Raw genomic sequence first — 20,409 nt, 5'->3', positions numbered from 1 at the left:
AACATCATCGTCATCAACATCAACAACATCAACAACAAATTCAATATCAGTATCATCAGCATCATCAATGTCATTAACATCAACATCATCAACATGGACATTAACATCATCATCATCATCATCAACAACCACACCATCAACATCATAATCAACATCGACCACATCATCATCATCAATATCATCATCATCAACATTAACATCGACACCATCATCTATATCAATGCCTTAATCTATATCAACACCATCATCATCATCATCAATAACATCATCAACAATATCATCGAAAACAATATCATCAACATCTATATCATCATCAACATCAACAACAACAACAACACCATCATCATCAATACCATCATCAAAAACAATAACATTATCATCATCATCAACAACACCATCAACAACAAGAGCAGCAGCATCATATCAACAACAATAACATCTATGACATCATTATGTGAAGATGGATTAACTCTCCCCTGCCTTCCTTTAGATTTAATCACCAGAAGCATATACACCTCTACTTTACCCTTAAGTAGGGGGTCCACAAACCATGAATTAAAATGGGTGACAACTCAGAAATAACTGAATGCCCCCTGGGCAGTCCTAAGAAAATTCTATAACTAAAATTGATCCCTGTAAAGTGGGAGAAGGCACAGGAAGTGAGGCAAAGAAGGGTCTTTAAAAGTGGCAAAATATCCCTAGGGGAGGGGAGGCTTTTTCTCCTTCAAACTTGACCTTGGAGGATCTCTGGCTTGGGACCTCAGACTGCTTCTAGTAAGACTGCTCCTGTATCTTTTCTTTGGACTACCACATGGGTAAGTGAAAAGGCTAACTCCTTTCCTGACTCCTGGAGGGACTAGCTTCTGGAGAGGCCCCCTATCATAGAGGAAACACATGGTCCTAACGTTTTCTCTAAAAAAAAAAACCCCAGTCTCAGGCTAAAGGCTTTTTATCTGCCCTCCACACAGTTAATTAGATCAAGGTGTGTCTACATCCTTGAAAAGACCATATCATGCCCCTAAACCCTAGTCAGTAACACCACCTACTGATAAAAAGTAGAATTGCAAGCATTGTCCAGTTTCCTACCTATCTCAAATAGCTCCCATTCTGGGAGAGCATTACAGAGCTCAAACAGCTTAGAGTTTTGGGATGTCTTTTCTTACTCTTGTTCCTGGGTGCACTTCTCTTTGGGATTAGCTTGTGTAATCACAAGATTCAGGTGGAAGATTCATGTCTATACACCCCCTTGTCATTTTTTCCTGCTCAGTCTCTGCAACATATTCAATATGGGCTTTGTCCACACTATGCCCAGTGCAGGTATGAGAAACTCAGAAGTGTCACCAAAGGAATCTAAATGAATGATGATACAGGGGAGGGGAAGGAACCTTAAAGAGTCTGAAGGTGAATTTTTAGATTTTCAGACTCCATTGCTAATTGTTTCAGTTTGTTTCCCTCCAAATAGTAAAGAAATATCTGTAACACAGCTATTGGAATTAGACAAAGGGACTATTGAATTCAGAGCCTGTATCCTATAACATATATTGTATTTGTAATCTAATCTAATATATTCTACTAAACTATGTCACTTTCTGTTACTGTGATTTGGCCATTGGATTTATATATTGTGTTTATTTGTACCCTACCCATATGGCTGTACTGGTGAAAATACCATTATAAAAGTCGCTAAACAATTTGCAGAAAACCTTTTCCATGGAGAAACCATAGATCCTTATGGATGCTGGGTTTGTCACCAGATCCATTAAGGTCACATGTTGTCTAAATGGATGTTTTGTTCCTTTTTGTATTTGTTAATTGTCACATAGATGGTGATGGATGGGCTCCATCGAGCTACTTACAACCTGTATACAACCTTTAGAAAATTTAATGTCCAAAAAATTAAATTGAATTTTAGGAGCCTTCAGAAATTATTTTCAGCTATCTAATAGCACCAGTACTGCTGACTATTCATTTCCTTGCCTTTAAGCTCTTTGTAATAAGAGATAAGGGTCCATTTAGTATTTGAAGTGAAATGCAATAGCACTGTTGTATTCTCCACGTCTGCATTTATAAAAAATGTAATGGGACTTCTGGGTAATCATAGCTGCAATCTAGATGCCACACGCTTCCTCTCCCCGGCACTGAACGAAATAGACTACATCAAAGGAGCATAAAAATCACCTTTGGTGGAACAGGACTCCCCAGTATCCCACAGAGGTGAAGGTACGTGGGGCTTGAACATTTCCACACTATAATAAGAAGGAGGGAAATCTTGCACAGTTGTGAACTGAGCCGCCCTTCCTCCACCCCACCTCCCCCACCAAACCAGAGTGAGCTACCTGAGCGCTCACTGGGACAGCGAGTGAGTGGGGAACGTCTCTGTCTGGGGGTGGGGGGGTACTCCAGGGTCCTTGGGATCTGGGGACTGCCAGGAAAAGACGTCTCAGGGCGGTTTCACTGGAGAACCCGGCGCTGAGCACAGGGGTCAGCAGAGCTGTACTTGGGGCGGCTGCGCTGAACATCTCCACAGAGCTAAACACCAGGGGCGGACCAAGCACTGATTATCTGGACGGAGCTGAACACCTGGGCAGTGTGGCTGTGATCAGGGACCCAGTGCTCTAAGAAACCTCAGAGGCTGGGAAGAACTAGTCTGAAGCAACCTAAATTCACAGAAAAACTGCCCATATAACCCAGATCCCAGACCAAAAAGGAAAGGGGAATAAAACCACCAAAGGGATGGCTCACATGGCCCAAAATCAAGCCTCCAGGAAGAAAGGGAAAAAAGTGACTATTGAAAACTTTTATGGTGGAAGTACCCAAGGAAAAGAGGAAAATGAGGAGGAAATCCAAAAAAAATCAGAACACGCCTCCCAAAATGGAAACTATCAACAAGCTCTGGAAGATCTCAAACTGTAACTTATCCAAAAGATGGAAACCTGGAAAGAAAAATGGGAGAAAGAGATCAGCAGTCTGACAGATATGACTACTCAATTGGAAAAAGAGCTTGAAGCATCCAATAGAAGGGCAGACAAAGCTGAAAAGCAAAACCAGTCCCTAACGACCAGAATCAAGCAACTCGAAGAAAGCGAGATCATAAAACAGCAAGAATCAATAAAGCAATCCCAAAAAATTAATGAATTAGAAGAAAACATAAAATATCTCACTGAGAAGGTCACTGATCTCGAAAACGGAGGGAGAAGAGAAAACCTCCGAATTATCGGTCTCCCAGAAAAACCAGAGATAAACAATAAACTCGATATTATTCTACAGGAGATTATAAAAGAAAATTGCCCCCACATTCTGGAGCAAGGGGGCAAAATAGAAATAGAAAGGATTCATAGAACACCCTCTATACTAAATCCCCAAAAGACAACCCCCAGGAATGTAATTGCCAAATTCAAGAGCTTCCAAGAAAAGGAGAAAATCCTACAAGAAGCCAAGAAGAGGAGCTTCAGATATAAGGGGGCTCCGATAAGGATCACACACAACTTAGCGGCTAACACACTAAGAGACTGCAAAGCATGGAACACAATATTTAGAAAGGCAAGAGAGCTGGGTCTCCAACCAAGAATCAACTACTCAGCAAAACTGACTATATACTTCCAGGGGAAAGTATGGGCATTCAACAAAATAGAAGATTTCCAAGCATTTGCTAAGAAAAGACCAGAGCTCTGTGGAAAGTTCGATATCCAAGCACAGAAAGCAAGAGAAACATAAAAAGGTAAATATGAAAGAAAGGGAAAAGGAGATAAATCTTATCTTTTTCTTTAAGTCAAACTCTCTTCTATAAGGACTACATTTACATCAAATTATATATATATATTAATATGTGGGGAAAATGTTTTGTGTAACTCTCATAAATTGTAGCATCATAAGAGTAGTTAGAAGAAACATGCATAGGGAAAGATTGGGGCATTAAGAAGATTTGGGGAAAGTGAGGGCAAAGAAAGGAAAAGGGAGGGGGGAACCGTCGATAATACTAAGATTTACTTCAAGAAATAAGGGGGGGGACTCAATAGAATAATCTTTCCCATATAAAGATACACATGGGAAGGGGAGGGGAAGAACTCTCATATGGGAAGGAGAGGAAGATAGCGTGAAGTGGAATTACTTAAACCTTACTCTCAGTGAAATCAAATCTGAGAGGGAAGAACATCTAGATCCAGTGGGATCCTGAATTCTATCTGATACATTAGGGCAGAAATAAAGGAAAATTAAGGAGGGGGAGGGGAGGGAATATAAAAAGAGAGGGAATCAGAGGGGGGAGGGGAAGGGAGCATAAAAAGGGAAAGGCTAGAAAGGGAAGCATATCAAGGGAGGGGACTAGGGGGACTGACCTAAAGTAAATCACTGGTTCAAAAGGAGAAAGTTAAAGAAGAAAGGTCAGAACTAGGGGAAGATATCAAAATGCCAGCTAATCCACAAATGACAATCATAACTTTGAACGTGAATGGGATGAACTCACCCATAAAACGTAGACAAATAGCAGATTGGATTAGAACCCAAAACCCTACCATATGTTGTCTTCAAGAAACACATATGAGACGGGTTGACACTCACAAGGTTAGAATTAAAGGTTGGAGTAAGACCTTTTGGGCCTCAACTGATAGAAAGAAGGCAGGAGTTGCAATCATGATATCTGACAAAGCCAAAGCACAAATAGACCTGATCAAAAGGGATAGGGAAGGTAAATATATTCTGCTAAAAGGGAGTATAGACAATGAGGAAATATCACTAATCAACATGTATGCACCAAGTAATATAGCACCCAAATTTCTAATAGAGAAACTAGGAGAAATGAAGGAGGAAATAGACAGTAAAACCATATTAGTGGGAGACTTGAACCAACCACTATCAAATTTAGATAAATCAAACCAAAAAATAAACAAGAAAGAGGTAAAAGAGGTGAATGAAATCTTAGAAAAATTAGAGTTAATAGACATATGGAGAAAAATAAATAGGGATAAAAAAGAATACACCTTATTTTCAGCACCACATGGCACATTCATAAAAATAGATCATACACTAGGTCATAGAAACATGGCACTCAAATGCAGAAAAGCAGAAATAATAAATGCAGCCTTTTCAGATCACAAGGCAATAAAAATATTGATCGGCAAGGGTACATGGAGAGCCAAATCAAAAATTAATTGGAAATTAAATAATATGATACTCCAAAATCAGATAGTTAGAGAAGAAATCATAGAAACAAATAACAATTTCGTTGAAGAAAATGACAACGGCGAAAGATCCTTTCAAACCTTATGGGATGCAGCCAAGGCAGTACTTAGAGGAAAATTCATATCCCTGAGTGCATATATTAACAAATTAGGGAGGACAGAGATCAAGGAATCGGAAATGCAAATCAAAAAACTTGAGAACGAACAAATTAAAAACCCCCAGAAGAAAACCATACTAGAGATCCTAAAAATTAAGGGAGAAATTAATAAAATCGAAAGTGACAGAACTATTGAGCTAATAAACAAGACTAGAAGCTGGTACTTTGAAAAAACAGACAAAATAGACAAAGTCCTGGTCAATCTAATTAAAAAAAGGAAAGAAGAAAGGCAAATTAACAGCATCAAGGATGAAAAGGGGGATCTCACCTCCAATGAAGAGGAAATTAAGGCAATCATTAAAAACTACTTTGCCCAACTATATGGCAATAAATATACCAACCTAGGTGATATGGATGAATATTTACAAAATTTTAAATTGCCTAGACTAACAGAAGAAGAAATAGTTTTCTTAAATAATCCCATATCAGAGAAAGAAATCCGACAGGCCATCACAGAACTTCCTAAGAAAAAATCCCCAGGGCCTGATGGATTCACAAGCGAATTCTATCAAACATTCAGAGAACAGTTAATCCCAATACTATACAAACTATTTGACATAATAAGCAAAGAGGGAGTCCTACCAAACTCCTTTTATGACACAAGCATGGTACTAATTCCAAAGCCAGGCAGGCCAAAAACAGAGAAAGAAAATTATAGACCAATCTCCCTAATGAATATAGATGCAAAAATCTTAAATAGGATACTAGCCAAAAGACTCCAGCAAGTGATCAGAAGGGTCATCCACCATGATCAAGTAGGATTTATACCAGGGATGCAGGGCTGGTTCAACATTAGGAAAACTATCCACATAATTGACCACATCAACAAGCAAACAAGCAAGAACCACCTGATTATCTCAATAGATGCAGAAAAAGCCTTTGATAAAATACAACACCCATTCCTACTAAAAACACTAGAAAGCATAGGAATAGAAGGGTCATTCCTAAAAATAATAAACAGTATATATCTAAAACCATCAACTAATATCATTTGCAATGGGGATAAATTAAATCCATTCCCATTAAGATCAGGAGTGAAACAAGGATGCCCACTATCACCTCTATTATTTAACATTGTATTAGAAACACTAGCAGTAGCAATTAGAGAAGAAAAAGAAATTGAAGGCATTAAAATAGGCAAGGAGGAAACCAAATTATCGGTCTTTGCAGATGACATGATGGTCTACTTAAAGAATCCTAGAGATTCAACCAAAAAGCTAATTGAAATAATCAACAACTTTAGCAAAGTTGCAGGATACAAAATAAACCCACATAAGTCCTCAGCATTTCTATATAATTCCAACACAACTCAGCAGCAAGAACTAGAAAGAGAAATCCCATTCAAAATTACCTTAGACAAAATAAAATACTTAGGATTCTATCTCCCGAGACAAACACAGGATCTATATGAGCACAACTACAAAACACTTTCCACACAACTAAAACTAGACTTGAACAATTGGAAGAACATTAACTGCTCATGGGTAGGACGAGCCAATATAATAAAAATGACCATCCTACCCAAACTCATCTATCTATTTAGTGCCATACCCATGGAACTTCCAAAAAAAATTTTTACTGATTTAGAAAAAACCATAACAAAGTTCATTTGGAAGAACAAAGGATCAAGGATATCCAGGAAAATAATGAAAAAAATACAAAGGAAGGGGGTCTTGCAGTCCCAGATTTCAGACTATATTATAAAGCAGCAGTCATCAAAACAATTTGGTACTGGCTAAGAGACAGAAAGGAGGATCAGTGGAATAGACTGGGGGCAAGCAACCTCAGCAAGACAGTATATGACAAACCCAGAGATCCCAGCTTTTGGGACAAAAATCCACTATTTCATAAAAACTGCTGGGAAAATTGGAGGACAGTGTGGGAAAGATTAGGTTTAGATAAACACCTCACACCCTACACCAAGATAAATTCAAAATGGGTGAATGACTTGAACATAAAGAAGGAAACTATAAGAAAATTAGGTGAACACAGAATAGCATACATGTCAGACCTTTGGGAAGGGAAAGACTTCAAAACCAAGCAAGAATTAGAAAGAGTTACAAAATGTAAAATAAATAATCTGGATTACATCAAATTAAAAAGTTTTTGTACAAACAAAACCAATGTAACCAAAATCAGAAGGGTAGCAACAAATTGGGAAACAATCTTCGTAAAAACCTCTGACAAAGGTTTAATTACTCAGATTTATAAAGAACTAAATCAATTGTACAAAAAATCAAGCCATTCTCCAATTGACAAATGGGCAAGGGACATGAACAGGCAGTTCTCAGCCAAAGAAATCAAAACTATTAATAAGCACATGAAAAAGTGCTCTACATCCCTTATAATCAGAGAGATGCAAATCAAAACAACTCTGAGGTATCACCTCACACCTAGCAGATTGGCTAACATGACAGCTATGGAAAGTAACGAATGCTGGAGGGGATGTGGCAAAGTGGGGACATTAATTCATTGCTGGTGGAATTGTGAGTTGATCCAACCATTCTGGTGGGCAATTTGGAACTATGCCCAAAGGGTGATAAAAGAATGTCTACCCTTTGATCCAGCCATAGCACTGCTGGGTTTGTACCCCAAAGAGACAATAAGTAAAAAGACTTGTACAAGAATATTCATAGCTGCACTCTTTGTAGTGGCCAAAAATTGGAAAACGAGGGGATGCCCGTCAATTGGGGAATGGCTGAACAAATTGTGGTATATGTTGGTGATGGAATACTATTGTGCTAAAAGGAATAATAAAGTAGAGGAATTCCATGGGGACTGGAACAACCTCCAGTAAGTGATGCAGAGCGAAAGGAGCAGAACCAAAAAAACATTGTACACAGAGACTGATACATTGTGGTACAATCGAAGATGATGGACTTCTCCATTAGTGTCAATGCAATGTCCCTGAACAATCTGAAGGGATCTAAAAAATACTATCCACAAGCAGAGGATAAACTGTGGGAGTAAAAACACCGATGAAAAGCAACTGCTTGACTACAGGGTTGGAGGGGATGAGACTCTAAATGAACACTATAATGCAAATTCCAACAACATGGAAATGGGTTCGAGTCAAGAACACATGTGATAATCAGTGGAATCATGCATCGGCTATGGGAGAGGGAAAGGTGGTGGGAGGGGGGAGGGGAGGAAAAGAAAATGATCTTTGTTTCCAGTGAATAATGTGTGGAAATGACCAAATAAAATAATATTTAAAATTAAAAAAATATATAATACATGAGACATATAAAGGCACACCTTTTAAGGATGTGACACTATCATCCAGGATATGTTTTCCTAGGGGATGTGGTACCTCTGGTTGGCTCCCGAGATGAGGCATTTCCCAAGAAACCTAGTGGCACTTGGATGCTTTCTAAATCTTCAGTTTACTCTACCCTTCCACCAGAATGATCTAGATTCTTGGTGACATTTTAGACCCAAAAGATTTTCATCAGCAGTACAGAGATTTGTTTGTTTTCTGGGCTCCTCTGCCAAATTCTGGAATAATGGCAGTAAAAGAAAAAATATATCAACTAAGGTTCATAGACTTGCTCTATTTGGAGAGCTTGACAAGTATCTATGAACTTCAGTGGCTATAGAGACTCATGTGAATCCTAATGGTAGTGGGGGTTTTTCTATTGTCATTTAATTGTGTTCTTATGATTGGGGAGATATTGGTACATCTTGAATATGCATTAGCTGCTATACTACTGCTTTTATAAAGCTGATTACTTAGGAAAATTATGTACACTCACAATGTGGATCATAACTAAGTTAAAAAGGAAATGGATCTCATTTTTGAGTGACAAACCTTTGCATTCTGCCTCTCCTTGAACAAACACATGTCATAGTTCATGAACTATATATTTTTTTATTTTGTTATTGTTCTTTCTTTTGTGCAATAAAGTATTTGAGTTTTCTTTTTGCTCTCATTTTTCATGCTTGAAGTATGTTACCAGTATTATTTTTTTAATTTTGCACTAATATAAATTTAAAATATCCATTTGCTCTAATATTAATGAATACTAAAAATCTTTAGACTATGAAAATCTGCCATTTATTGATAAATGTTATGGGACAGTGATTTAAAAATGATTGTGTCTGATTCATAGAGCAGAGAACAAAAGAGCCATTAAACAGTGCCATGAATCCAGAGAGAGCTGAAGTACAAGCAGGACCTAGAAATTTTTCATTTATGACCTAAATCCAGGAGCCCAGGTATACATAAAGAATTTCTAGGATACTGGAGCAACTCAGCCTTCCTAGAAATGTCCATTTCAAATACTGTTAATCACTCTAACAGCTATCAAAATTGGAGAAAAGGATTCTTGGATTCATTGTTCACATGTAAAGAGAGCATCTTCTATTGAAACTGATGGACTATACCCCATAACTCAATCATGCATCCCAAATTGATCCAAATGTTAGTCAACACCCTCCTCAGAGGGGACCTCAAGGGGTGTTGGATAATTGCCATAAAATACGAAATGTAAAATTGTTTGAGAAACATTTTCAGGATGTGGAGCTCTAATAACTTTCAATTAAGAATACGAATTGTTTGAAGAATGAAGCCATGAAGGTGCCTGAAGAAATCTCCACAGCATAAGGAGATCCAGCATGAACTTTGGAGTATAACTGATTAAACTGTTAGGAGTTGAACACAAGTATTTCAAATGTAAATTTTTATATTAAAGACGACTGCCCCCTAATTAGCTTATTGTCAGTGATTCCAGCAAACTTTGGTTTGCTCTCTCTTCCTATCTCTCATTTTCCTCTTATCTCTAACTATTGTAATTTCTGATTATGTAAAATAATTCATTGGGGAGACTAGTCACCCAACAAATCACAGGGAGATTGTAAAATGGAATTCTTTGTTCACTCTAAGTCTACACTTGTGAAAGGGAATGCTTTATTCCCTTTGTCTGTTTTGAGTTAACACTAACTTAAGTACCACTACACAGATTGGGAAGACAAGAATAACTCTCCTTTGTCTCCTTTTTAATTAAATCAACAAAAATCGAACACCCTATTTAGTACTAGATGAGAAGCTAGAAAAGTACTTAGAGAAATGACAGGTGACTTACTTACAGAACTCCACCCTTTTAACTCACTCCCAAAATTGTGAATCCTATGATCAGAGTTTGCACCCTCAGAAACTCAATCAATCAGGAATCTGTGAACTCTTTTGATGAGTACTCACCACTCCAAAAAGTGAGAAATAGTTCCCACAAACACTGCCCCTGGGCAGTGATACAAAATTTGAAAACTGTGATTGATTCCTGTGAAGAGGGACAGGGACAAGAAATCACCACAAAAAGCTATGAATCCTGCAGCTTGTGGAGATAGTCTCCTGGCTAGAGAGAGTCTTCAAGGGAGCTTACCTGGAGACTGCAGCTTAGATCATGGGCTTGGAGCATGGCTTCAACTTGGACTAGAACACCTGGACTATTTTGTGGGATGAGTGAAAGGACAACTCATTTCCTAGATTCTGGGGAGACTACCTTCCATCTTGGAGGAGATTCACTATCAGACTTCCTCATTGAGAGCTAACTAATCTCTGTCTGGATTAAGATAGGATAGCTGACTTTTCTATCCCCTTCATTCTTCTCTACTTTATTGTTTCCCCTCTATTTTGTAAGTGAATTTCTGCCTCAATATATAATAAATATTGGCAACCACATAATTTCATCAATTTATTGTACAACCATAAACTTTCACCTTTACACCACTGACATCACAATCCAGTCCTCTGTCCTGGCTAACAATGGCCCCTAAATGTATAATTCAGGGTCTGTAGACATTACTCTGGAAAAGCCAGACAAGACCAAACAGGGAGAGGAGAAAGGTGGCCTTTGACCTTCACAAACATTCATGGGCACTAAAGATGCAGGGGCTCCATGTTGCTCTGACCCAGAAGAGAAATAAAAACAGGCAACAGTTGAAGCTGCAGTTGAAGTCAAAGGCAAAGTTGGAGCCACAGTCCAAGTGCCAGTACAAGCCCTTTTCTAACCAGGACTCCTAACGGGACAGCACACTCCAGTAATCATCCCTCCTCATCCCATGCCCAACCCCAACTCACTCCCACTATTCCCATAACTCCAACCATCATTACTCCAACAGTTGTCCTAACAGAAGGAAAGCAACAGGGCTAGCAAAAAGGAAGGTCAAGAAAGGCCAGTCAACATACAGAAGGAAAAAACGAGCAGGTACTAGAGGGGCTAGCCCCTCCTTATATCCCCCTCTTTCTCTCCCACCCCTCTACTCCATACCAAAAGGGGCTCACTCTCTCTCTAGTAGGGTGTAAAGAATGTGCAGGGCAGATGGATAATAACCCATCTTGACTGGGACTTTGAGTGTTTGGAGGAGAGTAGGAGAATATGAGGCAGGAAAGATCAGCTGGTGCCAGATTACAGGGAAGCCTTGAATGCCAGGCCTGGAATGGGTGGACTTTTTTTGGATGAGACAGCAGGACCCAAAAGCTAAATATCCAGACTTGAAGTTAAAAAGAGTTGGCTTCAAAACTATCCAAAAACATTTAGTAGCTTGGGTAACTCTGAAAAAATCAGTTAACTTCTTCTGGCCCCAATTTCCTCATCTGTAAAATGGGAATGATAACACACTTCACAGGATAGCTGTGAGGATCGATCCAATGGAAGGTGGCATTGCTTGCAAACCTTCGCAGCCCTGGAAATATCGGTGGGTGTTATTCCATCGAAAAAATAGCAAGGTTCTTTAGCACAATGCTCTCTTTAGCACAAGCACTTTAGCACAATGCTCTCATCTTACTGATGAGGAAACTGAGGCCCAGGGAGACCAAACAACGTGTCTGAAGACATAAAGGAAGAACGTTCCAGAGCCAGTTCAGTAGCACAGGTCTCTGCAGTCACAGATTAGGGTACAGGACCAAGTCCCCCTGTCCTCCCTTGGGAAGGCCCTTTGGCCAGTTGATTTTGCCAGTGCAGCTAGAGGAGGATTCCTTTTCCAAACCTGATTTTTGGAGGACTGGACTGCACCAAGGGAGCCAGGCCCCTGTGCTCCCGATACCACCTCCCTCATCCAGAAAGACGCCACCCTGAGGACAACCAAACAGCACCTGGCATATGTGGACACAGACTACCACCAGGGGTCAGCACATATGCACAAAAACCAGAGAAAACTAAAATTACAGCATGGAAGGAACCAGTCCCTGAATGAATGTACTCAAATATTTCTCTTGCCTCTACTTGGATACTTCCAGTGATGGGGAACTCTCTACTTCATGAAACCATTCAACCTGGACAGCTAAAGGTTAAGAAGTTTGAGCTCTGATTTTGAGTCACTAGGATTTCCTATAACCTTTATCCCTAGTTTTCCCTTCATAAGAGGATAATTTTACTGTTACAAAAGGTTTGTAAAGTATCAAGTTGTTTAGCTGCTTCTCCCTGGTCTAAGGGCAAGATGACTACCCTCAGGCCTGGAGCTCTAGCAAATGCTATCTGACTTCTTCTCTTAAACAACAGTAGGTTTATCAAAGGTGATAATTGGGAGTTTGGGTAAGATGGTGGGCTAGGAAGTTGCCTGAGCTGCTAAAATCTATCTGTCTCAGATCCCTCTGACCCACAAGGGTTGCTTCAGTCTCCAGCAGAGATGGAACTCTGCTACCTTCCTTTCTATCCCTTTTTCACCAGTCTATCTAACTGCCTAGGTTGTGCCCACCAACGAAAAGTCTTTGATGAAGTACAAATCTGGTAGTTGGCTGAGGAAAATAGTGACCAGACTGATCAGGTCCCCAAAGTTCAGGTTGATGATAGCAGAGGTAACATAGCAGACTGAAGGTGTCCTATGGTAAGTGTAGTCTTCACAGGAGCCCAAAGATGTCCCTGAAATGAAGGAATTGCTGGCTGAAGCTCACAGGGACACAAGACCAAAGTAAGAGGTTTGAGATCTGGATTAGAGAGAGAGCCAAGTCCAACTGCTGTGACCATCTCACTCCTCCTTAACTCTCCCCCCTCCTCCTGGCTGTAAGCTAACTGTACCAGGACACTCCAACAGAATTCCAAATTCTCCTCTTGCATTCTGAGCAAAATCTGCTTTTTCTCACTCTGCCACATGCCACCTTTTCCTGCATTCTGATATTCCTGGATTTCACCTTCTGGGTCCAAACATAATGGCCTCTTCCCCTGGACTTTCTCCTGCTATTCCCCAGGTCTTAGTGTCCTCCTGTCATCTCAAGGCTTCCTTTCAAAATGCCCCATGATTTCATGTCCCCTCCCATTCTGTCCCCTCCTCAAGATGTGAAGCCCAGGCCTGGGCACGGGATTCCTCTGGAGAAGGCACAGAGGGTAGAGGAAAGAGGGGGCTCACCACAAAGTTCCCCTAAGTGATGCTGCCACACATAGCCCCAAAGGCCCCAGACCCCCAGATCCTGCCACCTGGGAGCTCCCATATAAGTCTTCTCTATAGACAGAGCAGTGAGCTGTGTCCTCCCCTTGAGTCCACATGTCAAGAGTCCCATAGCAGAGGCTGGGCTGTGCCTGAGGCAGGGGAGAGCAGAGCAGTGTATTTGGGCTCAGAAGATCTGCCTTGGTACCCCTTGCTTTGTGTCCCCCCTGTGTGACCCTGGCAGGGTCCCCTCTCACTTTGAGCCTCTTTATTCCACTACAGAAAAAGATGCTTGGACCAGATTGTGTCTAAGATCACCCAATGCAGGGATCTCAGGATTTCATCTTCCTTTTGGGGGAACAGAGACATCCCTCTGTCTGTACCCCAACCCAGAATTCCTGGTGCTACCATCTACACCTCACTGATCTCCAGCCTTTGCTTCTATGCCGGGCAACTTGGCTGCTCCATTCACACTTGCTCTCTGGGTGCCCAGCGAATGGTCACTTGTCCACCCTGAGGGTCAGGTTCCTCCTTTTCCTGGAAGATGCTGGCTGGCCTGGCAGGCTCACGGCTGCCTGGTGGCAGAAGCTCATTTTTTAGTACTTTTTAGTAGACTTTACTTTCATTGCTCCTCTGTTCAGTGCCAGGCTCCACGCCTGTGGAATCCATTGAGCTGGTGCCTCCCTCTTCCTCTTCACCTCCTGTCTTCCATCAAGGCCCAGCTCGGATCCCACCTTCCAGCCTAAGCCTCTCCTCCTCATGCTGCTGCCTCCCCTCTGCCATTTTCTGCAGCTTGTCCTCTGCTCAGCTCCTTGTACAGAACTGGCTGTATGGGAGCACCTGGAGAGCAGGGAAGCTCCCTGTCCTTGCGGCCCAGCCCTTAGTGGGCCCTTACAAGTAGGTTTGGGGGCTCACTAAGCTAATCAAAGGTGCCACAGACCTTCCCAACTGGCCCAATCTCAGCCTAAGCCCATCCCTGGCTGTCCGGGTGGCCTCCACCTCCTGGCCCTGAGCACTCCCTCCTCCCAAAGGGGACTGACTGGGGACCCCCCTTGACTGTACTAAACGCCTGACAACTACTGTCTCCTTTGCTCCTCACACCCACATGGGAGGCAGATACTGTTATTGTCAGGCCCATCTTATAGTCAGAGAAACCGAGGCAGAGAGTTTAAGTGGAGCAGCTCTCACCCAGCCAGCCTCAGTTTCTTTGTCTATAAAATGAGCTGGAGAAGGACACAGTAGACACTCCTGGATCTTTGCTCAGAAAACCCAACACTGAGGCAAGAACAGACAGACACAACTGAAGGACAGAGATGTTAAGTGCTGTCCCAAAGGTCCCAAAGGCTAGATTTGAACTCCCACCTTCTAGTTTCCATCCCCAGCCCTCCATAGGCTGAGCCCCCAGCAGCAGGGGTTGGGGAGAGAGAAAGAGGGGACAGGAAGAGGGGGGTGCCCTCTGTCTGCTTTAGTCTTCCTCCTTCCCTGCTCCCACTCTCCAGTGTCAGGGGACCCCCAGAATCCACAGTGAATGGCTGAGCAAAGATCAGGGCACTGTGGCCTGGCCTGAGAGGGGAGGGCAGGGAGGCTCAACAGTCAGCATCCTGGAAGCTCCAGACAGGGTCCAAGCACACTGCCTCTGCCCTGGCCCTCTGGGCTCTTTCTGGAATGCAAAGAATAGGTCCTCTGGGAGGGAAAGGAGGCAGGGGACCATCAAAGAGGACTGTGGGTCATCCTGAGTGACCAGGCTCCCCCTGGGCACAAAAGCACTGGAGGGACAGTGGCAGGGGATCCCCAGGAGAGGCAGGAAGCCAGAGCCTCTGGGAGGGGAAGAAAGAGGAGGAGAGAGGGGAGGAGGGGAAAGTGAGAGGAGGCCAAGTCCCTGCCCTGTGGGGCCCCTGTGATCCTGGCAGATAGAAGAGCTCCAGTCCTGAAGAGAAAGATCCCAGTCCTCTGGAGCAGGGGAAGCAGCCTCCACAGAGACAGAGACAGGCTCTGGGGCAGCCACACCGCCTTTAGCCTGGAGAGCAGCAGAGACAGCTCCAGGGAGACACCCACGGATGAGACACCTTGCTGGGCAGGAGAGCAGAGATTCCTGGGAAGGACAGAGGCAGTGACACCCGGTGGGCAGTGCAGACCAATGGAGAGGCCCTCAGAAGCCTCACAGAGTAGGGGCAGCACCTGGAAGGGGCTCCTGATCATCACAGGTGAGATGCCTGCTCTGCTGGGGCCCAGAGGAGGAGGGGGAGCCTGGGGGATTCTGGCCCACCTAGAGACAAGGGGAGCCACCCAAGGACCAGCAGGGGCAGAGAAGAAAGTAAGAACCCCCAGACTTGGGTAAACTCTGGGTGAAGAGGCCAAGGCTGTGTTGTAGCTAGAGAAGACATCTCTCCTGTCTCCTAGCTGGGTGACCCTGGACAGCTCCCTTACCTCTCTTAGCTAATGTTTGCCTAGAGCATCACCTTCCTCCTAGCCAGGCTGGGGATCACAACAAACCGGGGGGTTTAGGGGCAAATGCCCTCCCTGGGCTGGAGCCAGAAGATCCGGGTCTGAGGCTGCCCTTGCTATTTGCTGCTTAATACCTGCCCCAGCTCTTATTTGTTTGGACCTCAAGGCTTAGTCTGTGAATTGGCCATATTGGATTCATTGATCTGGAAGCTCCTGTCCAGCTCTGGGACTCGATTCCCCACCTCAGCCTCACCCGTTTAGTGATTTGTTTCTCCCTTCAGTGTCTCGCCCACCACCCTGGCAGGTCTTTTCTGAATCAGGTGCTCAGAGGGAGCCTCAGAGGGGTCCCAGGCCGACCTCTGAGATCCCCTGTGGAGGCTGGGCCAGACAGATGGACGTGTGGGCACAGGAATGCCCAGACAGACTCTGGGGTCGGCTTGGCAGCACCCCTGAGCCTGGGGACAGCTCTGGGATCGGGGTCTGCCAGGAGGGCAGGGGATGTGCTGACCTCTCTCTGCCTCCTTCCTCCCCTCAGCCTCCATCCTCAGCTGCTGGATCCAGCCAACGTCTGCTCAAGATATCACAGTTGTACCACAACCAACCTATGTGCAAGAAAGTGACAACGTCATCCTGAATATCCAGGGGTACACGGGGAGTCCTCGTGAGTATGTTTGGTACCGAAAGAAATCAGCTCAGGATCCGGGCCGTGTGAAGATCGTGACATACAATCCTGCTACTAAATATCTGTCACCAAGCAATTCCCGACAGAGGGTATTCGCTAATGGCTCCTTGATCATCCCCAACCTCGTTGGCATTGATGATGCTTACTATGAAGTACAAATCAACGATTCCTCTTCACAGATACTTACAGGAGGAGCCCTAGTGACAGTCTATGGTAAGTAAGTAAGTAAGGGCCCTACCCACGGGTCACGCAGTTGTTCTAACAGCCTCTCCCTGTCTGGGGTCCGACTCCTCCCCACCCTCCTTAGCCAGGGAGCAGGAAGAAGCCCCAGCCTGACCCCCTCCCACAGGAAGGAGCCTGAGGAGGGGAGACTCCCGAACTCCTGGCTTCCTGCCTGGCAGCCCCAGAGAGCCCCAGAGAGCTCAGAGGGCCCTGGCTGCAGAGCTAACTGCTTACTTGCTCCTGCCTCCCCCAGTCCATGCGAGGAAGCTTGGGTGAGGCCCCGAGGGCCTAGGACGGCCCCTGGTCCCCTCCTGTTGGTCCTGGGCCAACAACCTCTTCCTGAAGTTCTCTGCACTCAGACCTCTAAAAGCCCAGGAGGCTGGGGCAGCTTGGTGGGGCAGGGAGAGGCCAGACACTCCAGGCCTGCCCTGCAGGGCTCAGAGGGCAGGGCCAGACCACCTACTCCACAGGGGCCAGAGGAGGGGCTGCTTTGGTTTCTGGGACCTTCTAGAGGCCAGTCCCCACCCTCAGGCTCCCAGTGCTGTGAGAGGGACCCCCGAGGGAGAACACCTGTATTCCCTGCAGGCTCTAGAGGAAAGGCCAAGCTGGGGGGCCCAGGCTTCTCTGAAGGGACAGACTGGGCAGAGGGTCACAGCTGCTCCCACTGAGGTCTCAGCTGGAGGAAGAGACAAATGCCATGCAATGAGGGGAGCAAAGAGGTCACTTAGGGCTCCAGAGGGGGGCGGCTTTTCTAATTCGGGAAAGCTGGCCACACTAGCTAACATTTCTGGGGTGCCTGAAGGCAGGTAAAGGGTTCTGTGAAGCAGATTTCATTTGATTCTCCCAAAGGCTCTGTGCTGTAGGTGCCATTTTTTATTATGGAGGAAAAGGAGACTGAAATGGATTAAGGGATTTAACCAGAGGACCAGAGCTAAGAAATAGCTGAGGCAGAATTCAAATTCAGGCCTTCCTGACCTCCAAATCCAACATTCTATCCATGCATCACCTACATTCCTCCCACCCCTGAGGATTACCTCAGGAGATAGTGACCCCCCAGCATTGGGAATCTTTATGCTGAGACTAGCTGGCCATTGACCCACAATGATCTAGTGGGGATCTCAAGTCGGCTCTGGGTTGGACAAAGAAGCAAAGAATCCCAGAGTCCTCATGGTGAGACGTCCAGCCCTGAGGGGGCGTGATCTGGGGGGCTTAGTGGGGTGCTGACTGGCTGTCTGGTACATCCAGGCCTTCTTCCATGGTTTGCCCATGGGAATTGTCCTGGGGATCATCTGTGGCAGGAGCCAGTGTTTGAGGAGGGCCCTGCTGCTCATCTCCACCCCTCTTCTGTCCTTCACCTCCTGAGCAGAGGAGCCTGGGGGAGGAAGGACCTAGGAACCAGCATCTGTGCATCCCCCAACACTTATTAGGTGCCCAATACCTGCCTGGCCCTGGGGAGGGTACTGGAGATAAAGGAAGTGACAGAATCTTTAGTCTCGAGTACCTATGCTCTGCTGGGGAAACATGGAATGAATGTATGTGGTATACATCAGAAGAGAATAGGGATTAGCCCTAAACTGATGACACCCTGGGGAGAGGGAATTCCAAGGGAGGCAACATCCTCCCCCAGGGTGGGTGGGGGTGGAGTGGGGTTCCTCAACTCCTGATCTCACAGAAATCTCTGGGCTACTGAAGGGGAAACAGCCTGCCCAGGACTAACTAAGCAGCTGCTAGGGGTCTGAGCAGAACTCAAGTCCAATGATCTTGACTCCAAGGCAGACCTTCAATACAAAGTAATTAGGCGGGAAGGGCCCTAGCAGGGCTTCCTGGAGGGAGGTGCTCTTTGAGAGAGGCATCTTGAAAGAAGACAGGAGTTGTATGAAGAGGAGCTGAGGACAGAGAGAATCCCAGGTTGGTGGGAAGGGACAGCTCCTCTTCTCAGCATAGGACTGCATAGCAGTTGGAATCTGGGAAGTAAGCCCAATCCACTGCATTCATTGAAGAAACTAGGAAAAAAGGGGTCCAAGAAGACCCTTTGATAGGAGCTGAGACAAGAGGGGGGGGGGAGTAAGCCAAGAAAACCTCAGTTTCCCTGCAGAATCTTATCAGGCCTGGAGGCAGCTAAGGATTAGCCCCTTCCCCAGAGAGAAGATGAAATGGGCTCTCTCAAGACTTCCAGCTACAGCTAGAAGGGTAGAGCAAAGTAAAGAGAAGAGCTGCAGCCCTGGGATCAGGAAGTCTGGACTCATTCCAGCTCCAGGATTTACTGTGTGACCTCAGGCAAGTCACTCCAGCTCTCTTACCCTCTAGTGCCTCATCTGTAAAATGGGGACACTGATCCCTGCATTATTTGCCTCTTTGGCTGTCCTGAAGAAAGACCCTTCCAGTGGGAAAGATAATAAAATCATTATTACTCCTTGGATGCTCCATTTCAATTCAGCAAATTAATTGGGCAGCTGGGTAGCCCAGTGGATATAATGATGGACCAGGGACAAAGTGTTCTAAGATAACTTGAGAAGGGAAAGGTCAAATCAGCAAGGGTAGGGACATGTGGAATGGCTTCTTGGAAGAGGTGCAAAGTGAGCTGAGCCTGGCAGGAAGAGGGTTTCTGCCTCGACACGCCAGTACAAATGCCTGGAGGGGGATGATGGCAGATCAAGAAAGAAGAGGCTATCTAGACTCCCTCTGGCAGACATGACTTCAACTGAATCATTTTGCAATGGAAGTCCAAAGTGCTAGAACATTGGGCATCTAAGGGCTGGTGGTGTCCACAGGGGCCATGAGGAGGCTGTGGTGGCCCAAACCATCCAGGGTAGAATTAGAGAAAAGACTCAGGAGAATCTTGCTTGCCCCCAGTGTTTTGCAGTGATGCTGGGAGAACAGAATGACTCATCAGCTGTGGCTTCTGGGTCATTTTTGGCTTGCTGGGCTTTGTTTCTGGGCTGCTTCTCTGACTGCCTCAAGGAGCACTAGATCTGGGGACTGATGGGATTCCCTTGCTTCTCCTGCTGTTCATGGATTCAAACAGTTCCTGATCCATGAGTAGTTGGCTCCCTGCTCTAGTCTCCTTTTTGTTAGCTCTCCATCGTGATCCCTTCCCTAAGTTTGGGTACATTGTTGGTAAAATTCAGGGATCTGAGTCAAGAGGTCAGGGACAGGATCTGTGATGAGTGAGCTCCCAGGGAAATCTTGCCGCCATCTTTTCTTCCTCCTCTTCTCTAACTTGGTGCTGCCTTTTGGCTGGCATTTTGGCCAGTGAAAGCACCAAGAGTGAGAAGGAACCTCAGAGACCTTCAGAGACCTTCCAGAAAAGGCCTGAGTTACATACAGAGGGCCACACTGCAATTTTTGCCTTGATATTTCTAGG

General features: G+C 44.6%; 1 protein-coding gene across 1 annotated transcript in view; it reads left to right on the top strand.

The window, feature by feature from the left end:
• The first annotated feature begins 618 nt into the window (after positions 1-618).
• LOC103102784 (uncharacterized) overlaps positions 619-20,409 on the top strand; it is an 84,007-nt gene continuing 64,216 nt past the window's right edge. Inside the window, exons 1-3 of the mRNA XM_056826223.1 lie at positions 619-815; positions 15,607-15,900; positions 16,677-17,036. Of these exons, the coding sequence (XP_056682201.1) occupies positions 812-815; positions 15,607-15,900; positions 16,677-17,036 (658 nt within the window). The 5' untranslated portion in view covers positions 619-811. The remainder of the gene's footprint in view (positions 816-15,606; positions 15,901-16,676; positions 17,037-20,409) is intronic.

The sequence above is a fragment of the Monodelphis domestica genome, chromosome 4 (assembly GCF_027887165.1).
Source record: "Monodelphis domestica isolate mMonDom1 chromosome 4, mMonDom1.pri, whole genome shotgun sequence".
NCBI classification, from domain to species: Eukaryota; Metazoa; Chordata; class Mammalia; order Didelphimorphia; family Didelphidae; genus Monodelphis; species Monodelphis domestica.
The sequence above is the reverse complement of the archived record's forward strand: the minus strand, read 5'-3'. Positions and strand labels throughout refer to the sequence as shown.